Source organism: Myotis nattereri, assembly GCF_964212035.1.
Source record: "Myotis nattereri genome assembly, chromosome: 1".
Taxonomy (NCBI): Eukaryota; Metazoa; Chordata; class Mammalia; order Chiroptera; family Vespertilionidae; genus Myotis; species Myotis nattereri.
Window position 1 is genome coordinate 160610601 of NC_138075.1, and position 27087 is coordinate 160637687.

A 27087-nucleotide genomic window follows, 5' to 3' on the forward strand; every position below is an offset into this window, starting at 1 on the left:
AAACAGTCCTAACTTCAAGTATCAATTTTCACCTCTAAGTCACTGAAAAATATCCCAGGTGTGCAAATTTGGGAAGGTTTACCCTAGCCAAAGTTGTAATTTATTTCCAAGTATGATTCTAGGTTTGGAGAAAACAACACAATCCATAGCATTTGAAAAAATTGTACTGAATATAAATGCCTCAAAATTCTTAAATCTGTAGAAGAATGTTCTCCTGAAATTTGCAAATTTTCAAATAAGAACATCTGTGTTAATTTTTAGTGCTCCAGTAAATGGTGAGAGTTCTAGTCAGCTTCCAGTCACTGCTATGATGTTGTGTTAGTCACCTAACCTGTTTGGGCCTCTCGATTCTACATTTGCAGAATCACTAGACAGCGTTTAATGAGTCTTCCAGCTCTAAAATTCTATGACTCCTACTCATCAGTATAGGACATATAGGACCACACCCAAAGATCACACTTTAAAACTGAAAACAAACAAACAAAAGTATAAAATCACAGAATTTCTGAGTTGGAAGAAACCTAATAGGTAAACTTAATTTTTAAATTGTAAACATTTTACAGTTCACCACAATTACATACTGAGAAAACATACAATCAACACTCAAATTACCTGTTGTAATGGGGCCTCTGATAGCATGAAAAATCAAAATTTAGAGACAAAGAAAAACCTTTATGTTAGGCAAAGATTTAAACTTTTATCATTAAAACTAATATTAAGTACCCAAAGTGTTTATTCTCAGAAAATCCAAGGGGGGCCTTCCCTGCGCTGTTAAGCCCTGATAATAAAGAATTGTCTTTTCTGGGGCTATGTCAGAAATGCTTCCATTACACAAGTGTGTGTGTGTGTGTGTGTGGGGGGGGGGGGTTGGGGGGATTGGGGAGGGAGGAGGAGACAAGCAAAACAAAGACAGAATGAGAAATTTTAATCTACAACGTTTTAAAAAAATCCTTACAAACTACATAAAAATAATTAGAAGAATCAGACCACCTGTAAGGTATGATTGAAGTTTGTCCAAAATAAAAATTATTAGGTTTCTGATTTATGTGTTCTTTCAAACATAAATTATTAATATGCTTTTAACATTCTTTTAAATAGTTTAAAAATCTCTCAACATATTATTTTTGACCCAAACTTAATTTGAGATTAAAGATATCTTTTGCCTCTGTGACACTTAAATTTACTTGAGATTAAATGTCACTGATTTATTAGAAAGATAGTCCATGTTCATGAATTGTAAGGGTTAACATTTTTGAAATATTATGTAAAGCAATCCATAGATTCAACGCAATCCCCATAAAAATCTCAATGGCATTTGCCACAGAAATAGAACAAAAAAATCATCAAATTTGTATGGAACCACAACAGACCCCAAATAGCCAACGCAATCCTGTGAAAAAGAACGAAGCCAAGGTATCACACGCCCTGATTTCAAATTCTATTGCAAAGCTACAATAATCAAAACAGTATGGTATTAACAGAACACCAGACACACAGACTGATGGAACAGAACTGAGAGCCCAGAAATAAATCCACATAAATTGGCAAACTAATTTTCAATAAAGGAGCCAAACACATACAATGGAGAAAGGAAAGTCTCTTCATTAAGTGTTGGAAAAACAACATGCAAAAAAATGAAATGAGAATACTATCTAACACCAGACACAAAAATTATCTCAAAATAGATTCAAGAATTGAATATAAGACCTGAAACAGTAACATACACAGAAGAAAACATAGGCAATAAACGTAATAAACCTTGGTCTTGGAGGGATTTTTGTGTGAACTTGACTCTAAAGGAGAGGGAAGTAAAAGCAAAAAGAAATGAATGGGACTACATCAAACTAAAAATCTTCTGCACAGCAAAAGAAACCATCAACAAAGAGGCAACCAAGTGAATGGGAGGAGATATTAGCAACCGATACCTCTGGATAAGGGGCTAATATCCAAAATATATAAAGAACTCATACAACTCAACAACAAAACAAACAAACAATCTGATTGGGGAAAAATGGGCAGAGGACCTAAAGAGATACCTTTCTAAGGAAAAAATACAGATAATCAACAGAAGCATAAAAAGATGCTCAAATTTACTAGCTATAAGGGAAATGCAAATTAAAACCACAATGAAATACCACCTCACACTAGCGAGAACAATTATTATCAATTAGAAAACAAAAACAAATGTTGTTGAGGATGTGTGGAAAAGGGTACCTTTTTACACTGCTGGGAATGTAAATTGGTGCAGCCACTATGGAAAACAGTATGGAATTTCTTCACAAAATTAAGAATAGAGCTACAATTATGACCCAGCAATCCCTTTTCTGGGTATCTACTTGAAAATTTTTAAAACAATTATTTGTAAAGACATATGTACCTCTATCCAATTATTCAAAAATATCCAAGAAATAGAAACAATTTCACTGTCCTTCAATAGATGACTGGATAAAAAAGAAATGGTACATATATACAATGGAATATTACCCAGCCATTAAAAAGATGAACTATTGGTATTTGCAACAACATGGATGGGTCTTGAGACTATCATGCTAAGTGAAATAGGTCAGATGGAAAAGGATAAAAACCTTATAATTTCACTCATATGTGAGGTATAAAACAAAAAGCAACAAGTGAACAAACAAAACAAACATACAAACAAAAACAAACACACTCATAGATACAGACAACAGAATGGTGGTTACCAAAGGGGAAAAGGGTGGGGAAGGATGTCATCAAATTCATGGTGACAGAAGGAGACTGGGCTTAGGTGGTCAATACACAATAGAGTATACAGATGTATTATGATGTCATATACTTGAAATTTATAAAATGTTATTAACCAATGCTACTCCAATAAATTTAATAAAATATTTTAAAATATAATAAATAAATAAATCAGTATCACCAATTTCTGTCTTCTTAACAGCATACAATCATCCTCATGATATATTTTTCTTGCTTGGAAAACCTATTCTATCACTTTCACTGAAAGCCACTGGTTAGAGGTAATTAAATAATTTGGCTCTCAATGACTGAAAATATTTACAGACATCATTTTATGTAGCATTCAATTTGTACCATGGTAAATACAGCTGCCTATACAAGAATTTGGACCACTTTGGGAAGAAAACAATTAACTGTTCCTTTCTTCAAAAGGAAAGTACATAAGATAAAGAATTTCAACTATTCTTCTGTGATTTCCTGTGGAAAACCCCTACTAATTTAGGAGAATTATGAGTAGAACTGGGAAATTTTCTTTGTCTGATTTCTTGTTGCCATTTGTTGGTTAATTTACATCCCAGACACTGATAGGGCAAAAGAGAAAACTGACCTAAGTGTCAGACTGAGGTTAACCAACATATTGTACCTTCTACATATTATGATGTAAGCAAAAGGAGGGAGGGGGAAACACCAAAATTTCTTACATGCTCCAGGATAACATCAGCCAGTAATATGGGAAAATGGCAGCACTTTTAACCTGCCCCCAAACCTTCAGTGTTGTTCAGCCTGTATAAGTAGACTAAAACACAAAGTATATGAAACAAGTCATAAACTGTGATGCCTGGATGAAGTGTTCTGCAAGCTGTTAATTTCTATTATTTTCAGCGACTTGCCAGAAAATGTTAACGGCCCTATACCCAAATCTTGATTTTCCCTTACCATGAAGTCACAATTCATTAAGCAGAAAGTCTTTTTAAAGGCATAAACAGAAATAATTTACTGATTGTGAAGGATCTTAACACATTAGCTCCCCTGCCCTGTAGTCTTCCAGTTCACTTTTGCACCAGGATCCTGACAGTGAACTTCACCCTGAGGCTATACATTCTACCCTCAGGCAGCTGACAACTGATACCTCTCTCTCTGAGGGCTTCCCCTCATGGCTCCTTATTTCAGCCTTTTGTGAAAGACAGGATATATCTTACCCTTCTTTCCCATGAAAGCCATTCAAATATTTGAAGACAACCAAATTCTGCAGGCTATAATTATTCTCAGGCTCAATAACTACTCCCGTTTTGGAGAAGGTTTAAATTCTGCTCTGAACATTCTACAAGTGGAATGTTCTAGGTTTACATGGATTCAGGTTTCTAAACTAACAATCCAGAACACACTTTAATCAAGGCTCTGACTGATCCATTTTGTGTTGGCTTCTATATTCTACAAAGGTGATGCCCTGATGTGGCCATTCAGCACAGGGTGAGAGTGCAAGCACCACTCGGTCTTATACATGCGCTTATATTGATGCAGCCTAATGTGTAATTACTTGTCTAGCAGTCACATTACATTGCTGGCTCATGCTGAGTTTATCATTAACTAAAACGTCTAGATCGTTTGGCATGCTATCGCTCCCACCCAGTACTGGGGTAATGTGTTTTCTGGATGCATTCATATCTTTTAAATATCACTGCTTAAGAATTTAGTCCTTTGCCCCAGCTTTTCAAAATTAGTTTGAACTCAAATTATTTGTTATCTATCACTTCATGTCACTGCAGATTTGATAAGGCCTCCATGGAAGGCACTGATAAAATATACTGAAGTGGCTGGGGAAGAAAGATCCCTGGGGCTGGAAACACCCCCCCAGTTGACATCGACAGCATGAGAAATACTGTTAACTCCTGAAGTACCAAACCATAGATCTCTAGCACCTCACCATTTCACCATTCCAGAAACCCAAAGTAGACAGTGAGGTACGTTTGGTGTGACTTGTTCTTACTAAGGTGCCTGAGATAGATATCCAGCTCTCCAGTCTCTTGTTTGGAACTATACCTACCAAATGCCATGATCATTTTGTCACAGATAGAGGAGGCTGGGATTATCTAGCCAGGAGATGATCTCAAGTGAGAGTGCATGTTCTCCTGGCTCTCCCCAACACACACACACACACACACACACACACACACACACACACACACAGACTGCAGATCATCTTCTGACAAGGCATTCCACCAGCAAATCCTGCATCACACCTTCATTGGTGTCTGTCTGTCTGTTTCCTGGCTGTTCCATGTAACCCTGGGGGCAGAGGTAATCATACTCAGGTGTGTGACCACAGAGCTCAGCACTGTGCCTGGTGTGGGGTGTGCACTAGATAAATACCTGCTACGTGAATGTGAGAAAGGAAGTAAGGCCAAGAAGGCTCTGAAATCTACAAGTGGAATGTTCTAGGTTTAGATGGATTCAGGTTTCTAAACTAACAATCCAGAACACAATTTAAATCAAGGCTCTGACTGATCCAATTTGTGTCTAGATATCTATTTTAAAAATATAAACAACCTGACTTATAATGACTTCTAAAGGGTTGAATTAATTTCACATAAATAAAAGATTATGAGATTGATAAATAGCAATACTAAAAAAAAAACACCAAAAGATCAATAAGGTTGGGAAATTCCTAAAGCTGAATGTAAACAAAAACTGACTAACTATATATCCCAATGGTACTGTAACTATATACAAGGAAAAAGATTTAATCCAAAACACTTCTGAACACATTACTCTGACTGAACACTCTCTCTTGAATATATTTAAAGGTCATAAGAACTATAAATAAATTCTGACTGTATTTAGGAAGTTTGTATCTAGTGCTCATATTGGTATAGCAATTCTGAAGCTATTCTGTATGTATCATAGAGTTGAGCAAAATGGATAAGTACGCTGACATCAATGGCAACTAGAGTTTTCATTATTGGAGAAAGATGAAATAAATATAGAATGGGGAAGGTAAGGAAGAAGCCATTGTGTTGGACTGGAGTTAGAGGCATCAGAATGAATTCAAGGAGACATTTCTCTAACAAAAGGAACCAGGGCTTCTTGGAGAGATAGATGATTCCATGACTGGGACAGGGAAGGCCTGGGGTGAGCCTAGAGTATTATTTCAGAAATAAGGAAGTGTTCAAAATCAAGTGGGGACAGGTCAAAAGGACACAGGAGTTGCACAATAGACTCCCACTGGCCAAGATGGGGACAATTAAAGCATTAAAATAAATAATGACAGGTATGGCTTATAATACAGTGAATAACAAAATAATCTGTGAGTGCATATTGTTACTTAAAAAGTTTTTAAAGGAATGTGAAGAAGAGAAAACTCCTTTTTTGAATATAGGAATTCCAAGTAACAAAAAGTACAAGGAATGATATGAATAGAAATTCACAAATTTATCGTCATCCATTACTAGTAAAATTGATTCAGGAAAGAATCATTTCTGGATCTTAAAACCTTTCGGTAAAAGATGCTGAGGATGGTTCCTTGTGGCAGCAGTAAAGGCGGTGACGAGTGATTCGATTTTTGTTAATTTCTGAAGTCACAGTCAGTAGGATTCCTGATGGATTAACTGTGGGGTGCAAGAGCAAGGGAGGAGTTCAGGATAGCTCTAAGGATTTTGGCCTGAGCAACTGGAAGGATGGAGCTGCCATTTCCTGAAAAGGCAAAGATACTAGGAGGAGCAGACTGTCAGGGAAGATTTGGAAGTCAGATCTGACCAAGCTAAGCCTATCGGACATCCAAATGACAATGGCTCTCAAGCAGCTAAGGCGTGGAGCTTTGATTTCAGAGTGGAATCCAGGCTGGAGAAAAGAATTTGAAGTCATTAGTATAATATATATGCTACTTCAAGCCAGTAAGAGGGAGAAAACAAAGAAAGAGAAATTGTTCTAGGTCAATTTTTAGCTAAATAACTTTTTAACTAGTTAAACAAGTTAACTTTCTATTTAAGTTTTTTTTATTTATTTATTTTTTTAATATATTTTATTGGTTTTTTACAGAGAGGAAGGGAGAGAGATAGAGAGTTAGAAACATTGATGAGAGAAACATCGATCAGCTGCCTCCTGCACATCTCCTACTGGGAGATGTGCCCGCAACCCAGGTACATGCCCTTGACCGGAATCGAACCTGGGACCTTTCAGTCCGCAGGCCGACGCTCTATCCACTGAGCCAAACCGGTTTCGGCTCTATTTAAGTTTAAATTTGTATTTTTCATTGGTGAGCAACCATTGAGTGCCCAAAGAATGAAAAATAATTTAGTTCAATTCAGCAGGAGAATATATCATGAAATATAAGACATGGTGCTTGCCCTCAAGAAATAAAGTCCAGAGATGATGAGACAGGCATATTGAGTAATCATGAGGCAATACGAAGAACAGGAATAATAGAGATCTGCAGGAATAGAGATATCACAGGCCTATTAAAGAGGAACACTAAAAGGCCACCTAACTCAGCTAGGTTGAAATGATGGCCAATCAGGGCAGATCTTCCAAAGGAGTCCTTAGACTAAAAAATACGGCAGAAAACTACATAGGAAATAAATTATAAGACAAGGAGCTGAAATGATATTCCAAAGAACCAAAAATAAAGTCAGGATGAAACCTCCCCATAATTCAGAAGAAATGAAAAACATATATTAAAAGAAAACTTCACAGCTATTCAAATATAACTTAATGACAAAATACATTTAAAAATATGAAGACCCAGTGTAAATGAGAAATTGGGATCAAGTAGGATTATCAAGGTTGGCTTTTCGAGCTTGTCTTTGATAATGAAAAGGAAAGTAAATGGATTCAGAGGCTGCAAATGATGGTATTTACAAAAGAAGTAATAAGAAGCTGCATATAAGCAACCAAGTGCCATGCACTCCTCACAAATAAGGTAGCTACCCAAACCTGACACTCACAGAGCACTTACCACTGCTATCTCCAAATACTAATTCATTTTAATTTTCCCAACAACCCTGAGAGGTAGGTAGTGTTTTTATCCCCCTTTTAAGGAGGCACAGAGAGGTTAACCAACATGTCCAAGGCTACACGGCTGATAAGGGGCAGAGCTGGATTTGAACCCAGGGTAGTGTGCTCTCAAGGATGTTATTAATCATTTTGCTTTATCACTTCCCTAGAGGTCTATATGCTGCTGAGGAATGTCCTAAAAGATTCATCAAAGTGAAAAACACAAGGGGCAGAGTATTTTATAAATGAACAGAGTATGAGAGCATAAATGCATATGCTTCAGAGTTTATGTTTTATATGTATTGGGATGTATAAATACACATGAGCTTATCCATAAACATACACATGTAGGCATGTATATGCATGAAGTATTTTTGGAAATCTACTCAAGAAATTCATAATAGTGTCTCTTTCTGGGGAGAAGAGGGATTTTGAATAGAAGGGCAACTTACTTTTCACTTATACATGTCTTTGTATTACTTGAACGTTTATTAAATGGATCTGATACTTTTAAACACATAAGGAACTAGTTCTTATTTTAAAAAACATAAAACAATGGGAATGTCACATAGACATTGTCCAAGTCTGGTGTAAAGAGGGAGTACACAGGGTTATACAACTTCAGTAATGAAGGGGGTTTAGGAGTCTTCTCTGTTCATTGGCAGAGGAATTAATTGATGTTTGTTATTCTGAAATTTCTAATTTTACCAGTACTCATGTTTTTTTGTTTGGGTATCTACCCACCCTTCATTCAGTCCACATGTTTGTAGTGCAGCTTATCCACTGCCAGATCCAGGGGTGTAGCCAGGAAATGGCTGTTACACAATCACTCTGTCGCACAGTCCCTGTCCCCAGTGGCACCTCCAGGGGTGGACCAGGAAACAACGCAGACCAACGAGGACCTAGAAGCCTCGATCCTGGCACCTCTGAAGCCTTTGTATATAGGAACACAGGCTCTCTGCTGCAGGACTTGGTTCTCTAACAAGCTGCTGTGCCACCTCTGGAGCTGAAGATGGGAGCCTCCACCACAGAAGTCAGGGCTGAGAGGTAGAGAGAAGCTGCATGGTCTAGTGCCATCTCTGAATCCAGCGAAGTCTGATGCTAGCTAGCTCTTCCTTTGGACTTTTCAGCTTTTTTAAAAAATACATTTCAATGATTGCTTAGTTTTACTTCTTTTTTTCTCTTACTTGCCATGGAAAGATTCCAATGGATAGAGAAACTGAGGTAGAAAAAGCCCATTTAAACTCAGAAAAGTTTCCTAGCATGTTTAAGGTTTAAGTTCTAGTGTTCTAACTCATTGGGACTAGGACAAAGGTGGCGAGGCAGGGGAGGAGAAGGAAAGGAAGGTTAGTGAGATGGGACAAACAAGATGGGAAGTAGTTGGAGGAGCCTTGACGGCTGCTTAAAGACCCTTAGTGTTTTCAATTAACAACCTTCATTATTATATCATGTCATCTGTCTCTTCTTTAGCCATATCTGATTAGTGCTTCTTCTGGGAAGATGGTTCCAGCATCTACTATAGGTAATATTATATATATATATATTACCTAGACATTATTCCGGTACTGGAGATACAACAGTAAACAACAATAGAAAAAGAATCATCCCTGCCTTCATGGAGCTAACCATCATTTTATAGGCATTTTTCAAGATTTTTTAAATTAAAAATATAAACGTGTCCGGGATAAACATTTAATGCTATTGACGTGCCAGGGATGGCGTTAGGTGCTTTGATGTCAATTCCTTCACTTAATCCTAATGCTATTCCTGTGAGGTAGGTATTTTTATTTTCATTTTATAAATGAGGAAAAGAAAGTTGGAAGAGATTAAGTGACTTGTTGAAGATCACCCCATCTGTAAAGGCATAATCTTGAGTAAGATCTAGCTTGCTTTCAAGTATGATATTTTGCTCACTAAACCACAGCTCATTTATCTACTATGTCACATATGTCTCCACTTTAGCAATTTATTGGGTTTACTCAGACCCTGCAAAGTCCCTGGTATTATATAACACACAAATAAAGAACCTTATATGAAGCAATTTATTATCTTTTCTTGATCTGACTATTGCTCATTGGGTTAATATCTAGGCTGTGATCTCATATCTGTTTTCCTTAGGAACTCTTGCAGTGGTATGCTAGAGTTGGCTTGACCTGCTCACAAAAGTTGAATGTTAAATTTTTAGAAATTTTGCAAGCCAGTTGACTTCATGCTGATAACTTGAAATTGGCCATGGTGGGGATATTTACATCAAGGAAATAGACAAATGCTACAAATCAGGGCTTATTTTGTTTCCTAGAGAACCAGTTATTAAAGATTTACTAGCACACCACAGTATTTAAGGCCCATCATCTACTCAATGGAGAATAAAATAGAAATTACTTTCTTAAATAAATTATTAAGAATACTGGAAAACTTTTCCAATTTGATTTTTCTACTGCTCCCTAAATATATAATAATGATATATAAGGGAACATTGTGGGTACATGTAAATGTCTTTCCCAGTGCACCATGGGCTAAAGTGGTTATTATCTTATACTTTCAGGACCACTGGTTTTTAAGCTTAATGCTATAATATACTTGTAATGGGTTGACTAGTGTCCCCCCTTCCAAATTCATGTCCACCCAGAACCTCAGAATGTGACCTTATTTGAAAACAGGGTCTCTGCAGATATAATTAAGATGAGGTCAACTGGATTATGGTGGGACCTAAATGCAATGATTGGGATCTCTATAAGAGAGAGGAGAGTGAGATTCAGACAGAGTGATAGAAAGACATCAGCCATGGGCAGACAAGCAGAAATTGGAGTGATGAAGCCAAGCAATGCCATGGAGCATCGGCACCACTAGAAGCTAGGAACCGGCAAGGAAGGATTCTTCCCAAACCATCAGAAAAGCATGGCCTTGCTGACAACTTGATTTTGAACTTCTAGCCTCTAGGATTGTGAAAGCTTAAGTTTCTGTTGCTTTAAAACACCCAGTTTGTGGTAAATTGTTATGGCAGCCTTAGGAAACTAATGCAATACTCCTGCAAATTTGTGTATGTACAGTGGCTAAGAGAAAACAGTTAAGGAGCCTAACAATCCTATATAGTAAAAGGGTAATATGCAAATTGACTGAGTGGCAGAATGACCAGAACACCCTTGGCCCCTCCCACTGGCTAGCCCCGCTCCTAAGCAGGTCCCCCCACGCCAGTTGGGAGTGGGGCCGGTTGGCAAACCGCCTGTGGCCCCTCGCCCCAGCTGTCCCACCCCTGATGGCACCCATCGGGCTGGCCAGCTGGACCCCACCAGTGTATGAATTCGTGTACCAGGCCTCTAGTCATTTAATAAATTCCTTTCTGGACTCCTGCTACCTATAAGATTTTCATAAGAAATCATGTATTACATCTAAAAGTCAGCTTCTGGCACAGCATCTGGATTCAATCTCCCACCTTAGTAATTAACAACCCCAGAGAAAAGAAGGACATGGTATAAACAGAGTGGAAGCAAAACTGAGTAGAGAGGTTGTGCTGGAAATAAAAGGGAACTGGTGAAGCTTCTGTGTAGATCCATGTTTCATAAACCAACCAGCAAAGTTGCCATTCAATACTCAAAATAATGTATGCGGCCATATAAAAATAGAAGCAACTATCATTTTTAAGTACTTATTAGGTGCCAAGCATTGAACAGCTCAATTTTTACATATAGCCTATGAAGTATGTAGTATTTATCTCAACTTTTCATATGCAGAAACTGAGGCTTGGCCAGGTGAAATAACACCCCTGGTAAGGCACAGAACTAGGAATCAACATCATGCCCAGCCCTGATTAACTGATGTCAGAGCTAATGCTTTAAAACCTAAAAGTGTGGTCCACGAGCCCCCTGAACCTCACCCCACACCTAGAACCTCTAAGTGTAGGACCAGCAACTGCAGCAATATTACTTCCTTCCAGCCCTTGAATCAGACACTGGTTGCTCTCTCCTGTGCCCTGCATCGCACCCTTCCTTTCAAATTTTCCATCTCTCTGTGCTGCATTGCACATGACTTCAGACTTACTTTTCATTTTGATAATTCTTTCTTCCACTGTCTGTAATCTTGGTTTTAACTTTTTCACTGGGTTAAATCCTTTCAGTGATTATGATTGCAATTTGGGGAATCTTGCTTCCCCCACCTCCTGCCCCTCAGCATTAGGTCATAAGCAGTTTCCCATGTTGTACAGAGCCTTCATAATTATTTTTTAAAACTGTGGCATAATATTCTATTCCTGATTATACTATGGCTTACCTAGTCCTTCATCTGTTGTTGTACCTTGTCATTATAAGAAATGAATCCTTAGAAATTATCATATAATCCCAGATTGGCTAAACGACTCATTGTGATACAGCATGCGTGGGGTGGGTCCCAGGCATCTCTGTGGTTAGAATATTCTTGGTGATTCTGATGCACGCCCATGACCAAGAAATGCAGGTTTAAAGGACCTCCATGAGTAGAAATGGACCCTTAACATTATGATAATTCATGGTTAAGAGTGTGGAATCTTAAGTCACACTGCTTGAACTGAAATCCTGGGCTCCCTCTCTGAAAGGCTGTGAGATCCAGGGTAAGCTTTTTTATTCACTAGGCTTCCATTTCCTCGTTTTTCCAATGAGGACCATAGAACCTACCTCAATGGGCTATTGTCACGATTAAATGAGATGTAAGCAAGCACAGCAACCTATCCTTGTAAACATTCTGTTGGGTAGATAAGGACCTAAGGTGAGAGGCATGTCTGTGAAACTCTGCACACACTTCCAGTCCACCCTCCTGAGACCCAGAGAGGTAAATGTAGGCTAGAGGATTCTGATCTGGCATCCCCCTGGCGTGTCAGGAGAGGAGACTGCGGCTGCAGGGTAGTTTACAGCCTCACCTCTACCCCTGCTGACAGGTTGGAAATGTTTCTCTGTGAAGGAGGAGGGATTACACACTTGGGGCTGTAGAACTTGGGTTACAGTTTTACCTTAACAAGAAGAATAATCAGTATGTGAGCTAATGAGACCCGAATTCCTGAATGTTCAGAATGAGGAGATGGTATGCAGCCTTTTCTGGGACCACTGGGGTTAGAAGAAGCCATCAGAGATTTGCTTCAGCATGAACAATGGTCCTAGGAACAATCATGCATTTAAGGGAGAAAAATGGGAATGGTCAACAGAAGAAGGTCCCCAAGCCAGGACCGACAAAAATTAAACTAAAATTCAAACAATTTGTAAATTCCAGGAGCCTATGGTTCTAATCACTTCTATGGGCTAAGTTTTTACAGCTATGATCTGTGCTAGAGGTTTCCTCCAGCAAGTAGCTTCCTCTAGTTTATAATGGAGACTATGAATGCATACAGTGAATTTAGGATTTAGAGGGCTATTTTAAAAAACATTCTACAAGGTAATATTTTGTTAGAGCAGGAACTGACACAGTGCTCAGTAAATATCTATCCTTTAGTGAATTGTTTTCTGTCCTTTGGCTTCAACCATTATTGGATAACTCCATGCTGAATCTATGGAAGAGCAGGAGAGAAAAAGCGGGAAGCCCATTCACCTTTATTGGCTGTGGATAGCAAGTCTCCCCTCATTTCTACCCTACACCTGAAGTGAGGGGAGGCTTGGTTGGGCTTTGCCTTAAGCAACCTGAAGTATTTCAACTTGCTTAAAATGGGTAAAGAATGCAAAACTATAAATATAAGATTAAAAAATACCAAAATTAAAAATAAAAAGACATTTATATATAGACTAGAGGCCCAGTGCACGAAACTCATATACAGATAAGGTCCCTTGCGGCTGCTGGTGGCCCACCAGGGCCTCCCTTCCCCCGGCCGCCTGCTGCCACCACCGGCTGGGATGGGGCTGGCCAGCAGGGAGGGGACGAGGACGGTTGGCCGGCCCCGCCTCCTGGTTGAACACCCGGTCGAAACCCTGGCCGAGGAGACAATTTGCATATTAGGCTTTTATTATATAGGATTAGTTTTTTAACTAGCTGCTGTCAAAAAGCTAAAGTAACATGTACTCTATGGCACTGGTTTTTAGCTGTTTTTGAATCCTTCCCTTTGAAATTCTGATAAAAGGACATACTTATCTCCCCAGAAAACTGTATACACACATATATAAAATACTGCATATAAATTCAGAAATCCAAAATCCTTCTGAAACCACTCAAAGGGATCTAGATTACAAAGCCCTTCTCTTCAATATATATAACACAGGGCTCTGTCCATAGAGAATACAGTGATTTTCCATTATTAACATATGGAAATAGTGAACAGCTTGGGAGTATTGGTGGAAATTTTAGTAAATGCTATGGACCAGGTTCTATATGCTTGCCTAATTGATTATTGGTCATCTTCCCTGTTGTTTTCAGTAATTGAATCAGATTACTTTATTTGAAATTGGTATTATAACTAGGTCCTTAAAATGGCAAACCTCCCAAACCAGGCAAGTCTATACAAAGGAAAGGAAGGTTATGCAAGGATATGTGATATCCTTAAATGCCACAGCAAATCAGCCAGTCTTTATTTGACCTCGACAGAACCTTAGCATTTAGGATTTTTAAGTGAAAGGCACTAATAATTGATTTGAAAATAATTAATTTTGGCAGGAGGGTGGGGAAGGACAACAAAACAGCTGCTGTTGACCTAAACATTTCACCATATGCCTCCTGTTCAACCTAAAACACTCAGGAAAGAAAACATAGTGACAATCAGCTTTCAGAAAACATTTGATTAAAAATAGTCACACTTACATCAGCTATGTTTCTAGTTGTAGTCCATGCATTTGATATTGATCACTAAAGAGAAAATAAGGATACCACGGGCAAGCTATTTGTATTTTAGAGTCAAGGCTCCTGGTACTGATTTCTGCTTGGCACAGGGTGAGCCCCACTAGAGGATGCCACCCCCGCTGCGAATGGGTGCTTTCTGGAAGAGAAGCAGGGAGGGTTTCTGAAGCCCTGTGGGGCTGCTCCTGTTGGCACCTGTCCACCTCTGTGAAGAGGAAGGCAGTTTGTTTGATTAATAAAAATTTCATGCATAACTTTCGGGAAAAAGAGGGAAATGAGCCTTCCCTGGCACTCCTTGTTGAGTCAAAGACAGGCAGGGACAAGCTCGGCCTCAAGGAAGGTGCCTGTGCTTTTCTGCCAGCCTCTGCCATTAGGAGCTCCCGATGAAATTAGAACTGAGGAAACTTTAAAGGGACGCTTTATAGGACAGCATCATAGATTATTAAATGTTTAACAACAGGAAGCTTTTATTTTTTTTAAAAAAAGAAAAGCAAGACATAAGAGACTGCATATTTACTTTAGATTTTTTTCGCTATTATTATTATTTGCTGTAAAAGTCAGAATACACCGCACATTGTGAATGAAAAAGGTTTATCTAGATGGGTAAAGAGGAATTAATAGGATCAAAGTGAACACCAGTCTTCAATGAAGCCCAGTTTTAACTCTTATTTGCCCTGGAAAAGGACAAAGCCAGCGAAAACATTTCAGAGAATGAAAACTCAGAATAGAAGTCTACCTCTGAAGAAGGAAAAAGTGACGAATGGGTAGGGCTTTAGCTGTAACTATGTTTTATTTTAGAAAGTGGGAGAGAGCTCAGAAGTAAATATGGTAAAATGTTAATATGTATTGACAGAACCTAGAGACAGAAGAACTTCGCTGGAGAGAACATGGCAAAAGATCCTGGACAGAACCTGGCTACAGAACTTGATTGGAGAAACTAGACAGAACCTGGCTGAAGAACCTAGAGATAGAACCTGGCTACAGAACCTGGATAGAACATGGCAAGAGAACCTGACTAGAACCTGGTGACTGAACCTGGCTGGAGAACCTGGACAGAACCTGGCTGGAGAACCTAGCGAGGGAACATGGACACAGAACCTGGCTGGAGATCCTGACCAGAACTTGGCTAGAGATCCTGGCTAGGCTGCTGATCAACTGAACGCTGTCTCTGTGTCATTCCTTCTTCGCCGACTCCGTCCACACCTTTGGGGACCCCTGGACCTGTTGGGGTTGGACCCCAGCATTTAGGGAATAACGACAAGAAAAAAAATCTGTGTACTGTAATGTTTAGGACAGAGGCAGCCATTATAGGCCTAAATCCATAGTACACAAGAGCAACAATGTAACATTTCTTGTTTGGGAAAACGTTTTTGACATGTGGTTATTTGAATCTGTGGGTGTGGAACATATACCTTTACATATACTTATACCTATACTACAAGAAATAGAAATGTGTTTTAAAAAAATCAATAAATAAAATTAAATAAATTAAAAATAAAAAAATATGTATTAAATTGAGATGGTGATACCTGGTGTAAATGAAGTTTTTAAGTGATCTATATGCTTGAAATCCTTGATAATTAAAACAGTTGTTAAAAGAGAATGTGACGACTTACACAGCAAAACTCTAGAAAGCTAATCGGGGTTCTGTGACATGAAATAAACATGCAGAGCACCAGGTGGTGCGGTAGCCTGAGCTCCAGAAATAATCTCGACATAGTAAGAGAGTGCCTAACCCTACCCTACACCGAGTTTTTCGGAAACAGGGTTTCAAACCTGAAACAAAATTCAGTAGAAAAAGGAGGGTCGGTGCAGCCTCCTAGAGTCAGTTTTAGAATGACTTAACCTGAGGTATATTTGGACAATCAGCAAAAGGCTAAGCCAAGCAGGTTATATATGTACATGGTCCGTAAAGCACAGTTACGGGTCTGCACCCCCAGACCTCAGGCAGCCCCAACAGCTTTCAGGTGGCCCTGACCCTTTGCTGCTGCCTGCATGTGACTGAGCACACGCTGAGCCACCTGCCTCTCAGGGCCTCTCAAGGGAGTGGTGTGATCTCACAGGGGCATGATGGGAGGAGGGAGGGAGGCTAGAGTGGAGAAAAGAGAAAGAGGCTGTACTAGTATGTAGGTGAGGAAAAGGTAGGGCCCGTAACATTTTACAGTTAAGCCTGACAAACGTACTTTATTAAATAAGTAGTGTATGTAAATCTCAGAAATATTTCCCCCAGTAAATGTAAATGCCCCCCCCTTTGAAGTCCCTGTGCAATGGATTCTGGGGTGTAAGTGAGGCACTTTCCCTTACACCTCCCCCACGGAGGCTGGGTGAGGACCAGTCCATAGATGCTCCCACTGCGCTCACAGGGCTCTGCCGGGTCACAGCCTTGACTGAACCCCTCTCCACTTTCACTTTCTCTTCTGTAACAGTTTATGCCCAGAGCCAACAGAACTCCTATGCTAACTTTTAGATATGCAGTTATCATAGAATATGGAATATTTAAGATATGTCTTCTTCTCTTTTCTATCGTTCTCCTTAATATACAACTACCCTAGTTCCAAGGTTCTAGAAGAAATTATAGTCACCATGATCATCAGCTTGAAAATAAGTGTCTACCATTAACCAGGAAAAGTACATATGCAAAATAATATACATAGGCAATCCCCTGGAACCTATGACAACAGCTTTCGAGTAGAAAGGCATGAACAGGACAAGGTTAAGGCTGACTGGACACTGCTTCTGGATGGGTGGTTTATAAGCAGGGGGATTTTGCCTCCCAGGGGACACCTGGCAATGTCTGGAGACACTTTTGGTTGTCACAGCGGTAGGGATGTTATTGGCATCTAGGAGGTAGAAGCCAGGGATGCTGCTGAACATCCTATAAGGTACTGGCAATCTGTTACAACAGAGTTTTCTGGCTCAAAATGTCAACAGAGCTGAGTCTGAGAACCCCTGATCTAGCTGGGTCTGTCCACGGCTTCCCTCACAGCCTCACATAGAGTGGGTGCCTGGTTACCTACTGCAGAACACAGGTACAGTTGTAAAGGTCCTCCTGATAGGAGACATACAATGAGAGCGAGTCTTTCCTCTGCCAAATTTTTAAAGGGATTTAAAATCTCCCTGTAAACTGAAAGGTCACCCTCATCTATTCATTATGAAAAGACTATTGAAAGTGATATTGGGAGAAGAGCTCTGGGAAAAATATCTCATGGTTGTCGCTTTCTCTTCCTCCTCCCCATCCTTCTGCTCAAGAGCTTCTAAGATAAATAAAATTACTTCCTTTAACTGTTACAAACAACAGAGTCATTTAAACTCTCAGTGGATAAGAATAGGCTAGAAGAACAATACCAGCTTGTAACAGATCTCTACACTGTTCTTCCTTTTCTTACAACTGGATTAAATGCTTTAATGCTTAATACATATATGTGGAGTTAGTGAATAAGAAATAAATGGGTAGCAGGAATAATAAAGCCACAGCTGAAGTTTAATAATGACCAATTTACACATGTGTATTTTGACTTCCTTTAGTATCAGTTGTTTATATACCTATATCTCCCACTAAGTATTAAACTCGTTGATACAGAAAACTATAATTTGACAAGAACCTCTAAGGACCATTGGGCTGTTTCATTTCTAATTACTTTGCAGTAACCACTATGTGAGAAGGCTGTATGAAGACTGAGCATAAATGGATGCATAAAGTTTTTAATTCGATAACACATTTACAGCAAAGTTAATGAATGCGATGTGCTTGTTAGTATCAAGAATGGCTACTCAGCCACAAAAGACCAGAGCAATAGAAGTAAATCGTTCATGAAAATACCACAATTTACATTTTTGTACAGAGCCAGGCCAGAAAAAACTCCCAGTTGTTTTTCTTAATGTTAATTCTTCAGTAATTATAATCGTTGTCAATGCTAATAACATGTATTTTTCAATTATCTTATCACAAGTACACACATAAACATATATGTACACACATAAACATATATATATATATATATATATATATATATATATATATATATGGCACACAGATACATATGTTGACAAAAGTGCTTGATCTGATTCCCTAATATCTGAGGCCCCCTGAACCTCTCTTTCCCTTTTTTCCAGAGTTATAATTCTCTGCCCCTATTTCACCATTGTCCTGCCACGTCCTGCCCCCTTGGTCCCTGCCCCCAGCAACCCAAATGCGCACATTCCATGTGCAAGTTCAATGAGCAATAGTCAGCTGTAGGATAAAGAGCCACAGTCTTGTGAGAAAGGCAAGTTAATTATTCTCTCGGAGCCTCAACTTCCTCATAAGCATTACACTTTTAACTTACCAGGATTGTTATGAGGATTAGAAGAGGTAATATATGCAAAGCACTTGGCAAATCTTTGGTGCTTAATAAATGCTAATTCTCTTGTTTAACTGCTGCTCCTCTTTCCTCGTCTAGATTCCCAAGGACTGTGACCATAAGACTATCATCTGCGAGCTAAACACATCATATTTACCCTGCTCTGACCCTGAAAAAGAAAAACATCTTTCATTCCACAGGAGAGCTAGGAGACTTAAAATGCAAATGTGATTGATAGAATCCACACTCGATAATATGGGTGGGTTTCATTCAAAAGGTAAAGAATGACATCACAGTATTCTGTGTTTTGTTTCAGAACAGGGGTAAGAAATTAGAAAGATCTGGGCTAAAAGTGGGGAAGAGGAGAGAGAGGAAACAAGATGCAAACCTGGCAACCAAAGACAAATTTCCTTGACATCTTGATTTTCCTGAGGGCCTGTCCTGTTGTCCTTCACTTATTCACAAGAACAAACAAACACAAAAACTGAGGCCAAAAGTAAGTCATATCCGAAGGGGTGCACATACGTTAGTGAGAACTAAGTTGGTAACCTTTTGCTGAAGCCTTGAAGTACTGAACAATACAAACTTTTATAAACAATGAAATTGCAATTGTTGGCGGGCTTATCTGCAAAACTATTATCAATCAGTCAATGAAATATGGCACCATTTATGAAAATAAAAAATCTCAAATTAACTTAAACAAAGATATTCTTCTTAAATTAACAAATAGAAAAAGAACCTGAAGGTGTGTAAAGGGCTCGACCAAGCACACCACAGGCACATCATCAAGCGGAACCTTCCAGGGACCTCCACGTGTGATGTACATTTGCTCAAGCAGAGACCCTGTGGTACTTCCGGGCTCTTGTTTAATCTCTAAGAGACTCTATGAAGTATATACCATCAATATTTCTGCATTTCACATATTAGGGTACTGAAGTTTAGAAATGGATAACCTAGTCAAAGCCATGCAGATAGTAACAGTCTGGACCTGAATTCATGATCTTAAGTACTATGTTATACAGTCATACACTCAGTCATCTGTTTCAGTTTTCACTAAATCTCTAAAAAGCTGAAATCAAGCACTTGTTTGAAAGATTTCTTAATGTATCAAGAGGTATACAATTAAAAAACCCTTTAAAGTGAGGAAGAAATAGTAAAAGTTGGTTAGCTAAGTTTGAAATAATTTCTACTGAATGGAAATAATAATGAGGTTTCAAAATCTGTCACTTCTATTGCTAAGAGACACATTTCTATTAGAAAATTATAATGATCATGTGAATATTTCAGCTTCGGGGTAAAAGCAAATTATAGTCATGTAAAGCAGTTCATCACTTGCACTGCTAGGAAATCAAATCTTCCAAAATCCACATAGGAAGTCATCATGAACTTACTTTGACCTGAGGGTAGGACTTCTTGTTCTTTTCACTAGATGCACCAGGGAGTCCGCCATGGGACGGGCCTTCACAGACATAACGGAAACGAAATCCTCTCTGCAAAGGTGAGCATAGAGCCAACACGTTTGAGAAATGCTTATTAAAAAGTACTAGGACAAAATTATATACAAATTTTTAATTCCTCTGTGTATTAGATGGGAGAGAAAAAACAAGAAATGTGCGAGAGAGGATTATGTAAATGAAAACCACTTTCCCCATCATCTCGCTATGGACACTGAGGTTAATTGGTATTTGTGTCCTGGTGGCTTCAAAGTGAGGCCCCTGACCCCGTAGAACTCTCCTGCTCCGCACAGGTGGGGAGTGAGCTGCTGAAGAGTTAGCCTGGACGTGCTTCAGCTTGTTTGAACCAGAGCTGCTCCGTCTCAAATTGCTGCCGCCAAGCTCTGAACTTGGCCATATTGCACTCCAAGTTACGCTTCTTTGACTCTTACTTAAAGGAATTCCTTTATCTACTCTGGTTACAGTTGGCTCAGCAGGGAACACAGAAATGCCTTGTTAAATACAGCACGTCAGTGTTGTAGGCACATCCTATGCTCGGCGCCACATTTGGCCAGTTTCTCTCAATAATTCAGAGGATAAGTTCTTTGATTTTATGATTATTGATATTATCAAGCTCCAACTCTTGATATGAACTGACCTGAATGAGTCCAAAACCAGTCCCTTTAAATATTATTAGCCAAAGAACTTGAAAACTGTTGTAAATCAATGTAGAGTTATCTAAAGTCTTCAATATATGGACTACTGTGGGCTGAAACACCCTAAGTCCTGTATGTTTATAATCTATACAAATGAGATTAGACTAGACCACCTTTAAGGTCTATCCCAGGTCCAACGTTTTATGATTTACAAAACTAACAACTATAATTTGTATCCAAAGAAAAAAACAAGGGCAATTAGGAGAATGGCTATCATCATCTTAATATTAAGGGAACTTTCAATGTATTTCCTGAAAGATGCAACTTTACAAGGATGTAACCCAATTTGTGGTCGCAATAGTTGTTATAATTATACAGTCACTAACTGGATAGTTTTTCATTTTTCACATTCATCCTTTGGTGAAAAGAGTTTGTTAATATACTTTCAGTGACAACCTCACCGGTCATTTATTTTTATTGTGGGTCTGACTTCATCTAAACAGTGCTAGATCACTAGGCCATGAGGAGCTCCGCACACCCACTGCTCCCTGGTGGGGCTTCTACCCTGCAGTCATAGCAACTCTGATGTTTTTAAATATATTTTTATTGATTTCAGAGAGGAAGGGAGAGATAGAAACATCAATGATGGGAGAGAATCATTGATCGGCTGCCTCATTAGGGTCCCCGGCTGGGGATTGAGCCCACAACCCGGGCATGTGCCCCACCTAGGAATCCAACCATGACCTTCTGGTTCATCGGTTGACCACTGAGCCACACCGGCTGGGCAAACACAAAGGTTTTAACAGCTGTGAGCTCATCAGTCAATGTAAAATTTTCATCCTCCTTAGACTGTACTACATTTCATTATTTCTTGTGCAGGGTCCTGGGAAAGTTTCTGAGTGGTCCAGAGGTTCCGAATGAATTTAAATCTCTGGCATCTGGAACCCTCTGTCCTTATACTCTCTGAGATCTTCCTGATTTGCAAAGAGGATGAGCATTAAAGCATGTTTCAGGGGATAAATAGGGCCTGAAGTAAGTTCTCTAGTGAAGGAAAGCTTCTCAAGTCACAGGTCTGGAGGTGTGATCAACTTGTCAAAGTGGGACCTAAATACTAGAGAAGACTTTTGAAGTGAGGTTAGTCATTTAGGGGCAGCTCTTCTATTTTGCCTCTCAAAAAATTAAAACTAAAAAATACAAATTCAGCCCTATACCTTTTGTAGACAAAAGCTGTTGCTTATTTTTAATAATTAAATGGGCTTTCTAAAAGCATGAAAAAGCATCAGCATATGCAATAGTTAGCCTCCAGAATAAAGGCAGAAATTCACTTGACTGCTATGCAATCTAAATACAACTTCAGTTTTTAAACAGTATTAGATAATTACCAATGAGTAATATGCAACAGAACTGGATATTTTAAAGATTAGTAATCTGTGCTATGACTCATCTCTGTCAGAACTGGGGAGAACTGTGGCAAAAAGACCTCAAAGGAAAAAAGAACATTTTTCTAACTTTTATTTTTTTTAAATGCAATAAAGCAATTCATTATCTTGAATCATGAAATTCCTTTAGGACAGTTGGGAAAATATAGCATGTGTACATTTATGTTTTATTGGGAGTGGTATTAAATAGAATATGAGTAAAGAAACGTGTCTTAATAGCTTGCTTAAGTTAAAAAATATATTTCTCATGGTTGCATAAGAGTATCTAAAGTTCTAAAGGAATTTTAACCTGAGGGTAGAAATTTTTTTTTTTTTAAAGGGAGATAGGGTGTCTTCAATGCATAGTCTAGATGCATTTCTGATTCTATGTTTCTGAGATTAAAGGTTTTCGAATCCACAGCCATTCATCTCAGTATCTCCATTTGCTTAAAAATGAGTCATCAACCTCAAAGGCAAACCTACGTCTACCCAGTCAGAAAGTCTGACTTGAATACAACTTTCTTACTTTCACTGGAGTCAGACATCAAAATAACATCAGTTTGGTAAATAAACACATTGTTTTACTCAGATGAGCTTTTACATCTCCACATATAGTGAATTATGTTTTGAATTTTGGAAATACATAATTTCCTTAAGGTAAACTATAAATGCCAATTTTTCCTTATAAATGTTAGAGCCTTAATAAGAAATGCATTTAAAATTCTCATTGTAGCGCTACCCTTATGAAAACGGATATTTGAAAACATGCCTTGGTATGCAGACAAAATAATTTTTAGTTGATTTCTCATTGTCACAAATTACCCAGATCTTCCAACTAGAAAATTTTCCAGGAGGCCAGACACCTTCACAAAATTTTAGGGATAAAGTTCCCCTAGGAGGGTCTTTGAGGGAATTGGTGACCTGCTGTGAGAAGTCACCACTATGGAATTGGACATAAGTAAAGTAATGTTGGCAGACTGTGGAGTCCGGTTGTGTCACCTATAAGCTACTAGAGCAATGCCCCAAAATCTCATGTGGCATTCCAGTCCCCATATCAAAAACTTTTATCTAAGTTCAACCTTATAACAATAGTCTATTGGTGATAGTTAAGATATTTATGCCCTTTAAATGTTGACCAAAATCCAAATACATATATAATGCCACAATTATAGTAGCCACAATAAATGCACTAAGTTCTTGACCTAGTTAGCATTTGTTAAATGTTACACAAAGTGGAAGTGCTACACTCACTCAGTTGAGCTACTAAAAACATTTAGGAAAAGTATTGGGTAATATAAGTGCAGGACAGCAGATATACAAACCCACTGTTTCACACAAGTTTGGTAAGCACATCCATTTCAGAGATTTACTGACTATCCTCAATCTGTAGAGGACTATACCATCACTTCTATCTCCTAATAACTAAAATCTAAAGGCAGATACGAAAGGATCTCTTTCTTCCTCTTTCATAGCACCGGTTCCACCCAATTTCCAATAACTATTATCGACAGGTCTGAAGCAGAGTGAGGAGGCCACTTCGATTCCCAGAGATCCCCTACAGAATCCAGTGGAAAGAGGAAGAACCTGAGAAAATAAAATGCTCCTTCTCTTGACTCCAAAGAGGCTGAGTCTAAAGTTAACACCAGAAGCAAGAGAACTCAACTGTCCATTCTAATACTATTTATCTCCCACTGGAGCTTTTAATATCTTAGGGTACATGTTCTAAATACAGAGCAGAAAAGGCTGGAGCGACTAGCAGTAGGAGGAAGGCTAAGAAGTACTGCATGTGATGGACATGACTGATGGATGTAATTCCATGTATGTGAGCTGCATGCATGTATTATTTCTGTATGAATGGAGAGAGCCTATCTTTCCTAGGTGTGGCTGGTAAGCAAAGTTGGTGGAGATAGCAAGATAGCAGGATCTATAATTAACTGAAGTTTTACAGAACGACGTATTGAGGCTCAAGATGGTCTGCAGAATGACTAAGAGAAATGTAAAATGGACGAATGAAGTTGTTACATAATTTGGCAAGTTGTTGATCTTCTAGATCAGCTACTTCCTTCACAAAATTCAGTTACTATTTTTTGGTGCTTGAGATATTAATATTAGACTTATGGATCTAATATTAAAGAGAAAGTTCCCACTCCTTTAATCTTCTTACCTGTTTAGGTTGCTCTAATATTTGAAGGTATGGGCCATCTGCTAAAAACAAAAACAACAGACAAAAACCAAAAGAATGTGAGGCTTCTCAAATCTGATATAAAAATATTAAGCAAGTAAAAAACTGAAATTATGTTTTAGAATAAAATTTTCAATGAAAATTTTTAGCTATGATTTCACAAGGATATAATTTACCTTCCTCATTTGAATATTAAATTTATTATTATTTTAACAGTTTTATACATTTAGAGAACCACAATAAAAAAACATTTCTTGAATGGTGATGGTACATTGTACAACCTAACAAAAGGCCTGGTGTTTGGTAAAGATTAGTATGTGAATAGCCTTCATAGTCTTGTGTATTAACAAAGCATTTTAAAAATGACGTGAATACCAATTAAAAGCAGCAATGACTTCCTGGACTCTATGACTTTTTTTTTTTTTTGCCTTCACAGCATTAGATACTGACTTCTTTCCCTCAGAGGGAACGTGCTTCATGTGACACTACCAGACTGAAATGACACCTACATGTGTGAAATATACAGATAATAGCTAATGCTGCCTGCTTTTCCTTACATTACCTTCCTGGTCCCTTTCCCTTACTCGAATCCCTTAAGAACAAGGCTTCATTCCCTAACTAGCTAGCTTGTTCCTGCTCTTTCTCAAATTTAATTTGATCTAGCAAATATGATGGACTTTTCTAATTAATTTATACCTTTTGATGTTTGAATACAATTTCTGCATACTATGCTGATATAAACTTTGTTCTAAAAAAGCACAAGCATTTTGTAAAATCCTGAAAATAATTTAATTAATGGTAGGTGCATACCAATTAATTATTATAAAAACATAAAGAAAAACTAGAAGCTTAATCCATATTCTGATTATATCTGACTTTGGAAATTCAAAGCAATATCAGACTCTCTGACAGTATAAATATAAATATGTTCAATATGAGAAAGTCCCTAAGCTCCCCAGGGTGTCTTATGTCAACAATATAATAACCCATAGCTCTTCAATAAATAAAGGCATATGCTGTTTCTCATCTGTTTGAATGTTAATGAAAAAGTTCAGTACTACAAAAAAAAAAATACACTAGGAGAATGCTTGTGTCCATTTCAATCTCCACTGTGTATAAGACAGAAATTCAAGTCCTATTACTTTAGATAAATACATTTAAGAAGAATGAAAAACCTTCAGGTTGAACTAAAAAATAAACAACTAAATTAAGAGAGAAATTATTTTTATCCTTTTAGTTTTATGATGAATCAAAATAAGGCTAGATAACTAGAGAGAATAAAGGTATAATTATTTCCTATTACTATTCAAGAAATTTACAAGAAAGTCAGTTGAAAAATGACTGAATTTGAAGCAAAACATCCACACAAAAGGAAATATGAGAAATGACTGCTGATGTAGTATAATTTATGTAAATTATTTCTTTTATCTGTATAAAATTCATCTCTGCACATCTTCAACTACTTTTAGAAAAGGAGTTGCAATTTTAAGATTCTAAAACATGGTTAGAATTTAATTTTTGATAAGAAAATAAAACCAATTAAAAATAGAAATATTTTCACACTACTAACATATAATTGTATGCCAGTATAACAGATATAGTCATAGAAACATTCCCGCTAGGATGCTAAATGAACATATCAGGAAGAGAGGTCTCTAACAGAGCAGCATTGGGAAGCCACAGAAAATACAGGGGAGTTGGAGCATATTTATGCTAAACTTCAAGTCTCTCACTTATTATTATTATTATTTTTCAATTACTTTATTTTTCAATTACATTTTAGTTTTCAATTATTATTTATATTCTTTTATGTTAGTTTCTCACTATTAATTCTTCTAAAAGCTCTTGAAGTTTTCCTATTATTTTTGCTAAATGATTATATTTCCTTTAAAAATGTGAAATTTCAAGGTTTGGGAATTTTGTTAGTGAAATGAGGCAATTTTTCTTTCAGGGAACACACTCAAAACTTAAATCAACTAGAAAATTACATTTGATACCCATATATTTGTTTTAAAGCTAATTTTTTTTGTCACATGTCTATCCCATGATGTGAAAACCCACTTTTATAGAGAAATGTAAAAAACAACATAATGTTATAGATTTTCAATATATATGCATTTTTTATTAACTTCAGAGAGGAAGGGAGAAGGAGAGAGACAGACAAACATCAATGATGAGAGAATCACTGATCGGCTGCCTCCTGCACGCCCCTATTGGGGATCGAGCCCAAAGGAAAGGTATACTAGTATGTTTTCTAAGGGCAGAACCAAGTCCTGATGTTTTCAATAAAGGATTAATACTAAGAAAAATACTTTGGGCATGTGCCCTTGACTGGAATCGAACCCGGGACCCTTCAGTCTGCAGGCCAACACTCTACCCACTGAGTAAACCAGCAAAGGCAATTTTATAGATTTAACAGCTGTACTATATCTCATAGCTTTCAACAAGTAATAGAACTACTATGATTTTAGATTTCAAGAAACATATAAGACAAAATAGTCCATGTGAAAATTACAACATTGGTATCTATGATCTTTCTGCCTTTAAAACGTGAATAAAATA

The 27087-nt window shown here is 37.9% G+C and overlaps 1 protein-coding gene across 2 annotated transcripts in view; it reads right to left on the minus strand.

The window, feature by feature from the left end:
- NFKB1 (nuclear factor kappa B subunit 1) overlaps nucleotides 1-27087 on the minus strand; it is a gene marked incomplete at its 5' end in the record, with an annotated part of 130242 nt that overhangs the window by 74630 nt on the left and 28525 nt on the right. The window contains 2 exons of one of the 2 annotated variants that reach the window (XM_081085577.1): nucleotides 20228-20326; nucleotides 24508-24548. In XM_081085577.1, the coding sequence (XP_080941703.1) occupies nucleotides 20228-20326; nucleotides 24508-24548 (140 nt within the window). The remainder of the gene's footprint in view (nucleotides 1-20227; nucleotides 20327-24507; nucleotides 24549-27087) is intronic. The other variant, XM_081085578.1, reaches the window with a different exon arrangement.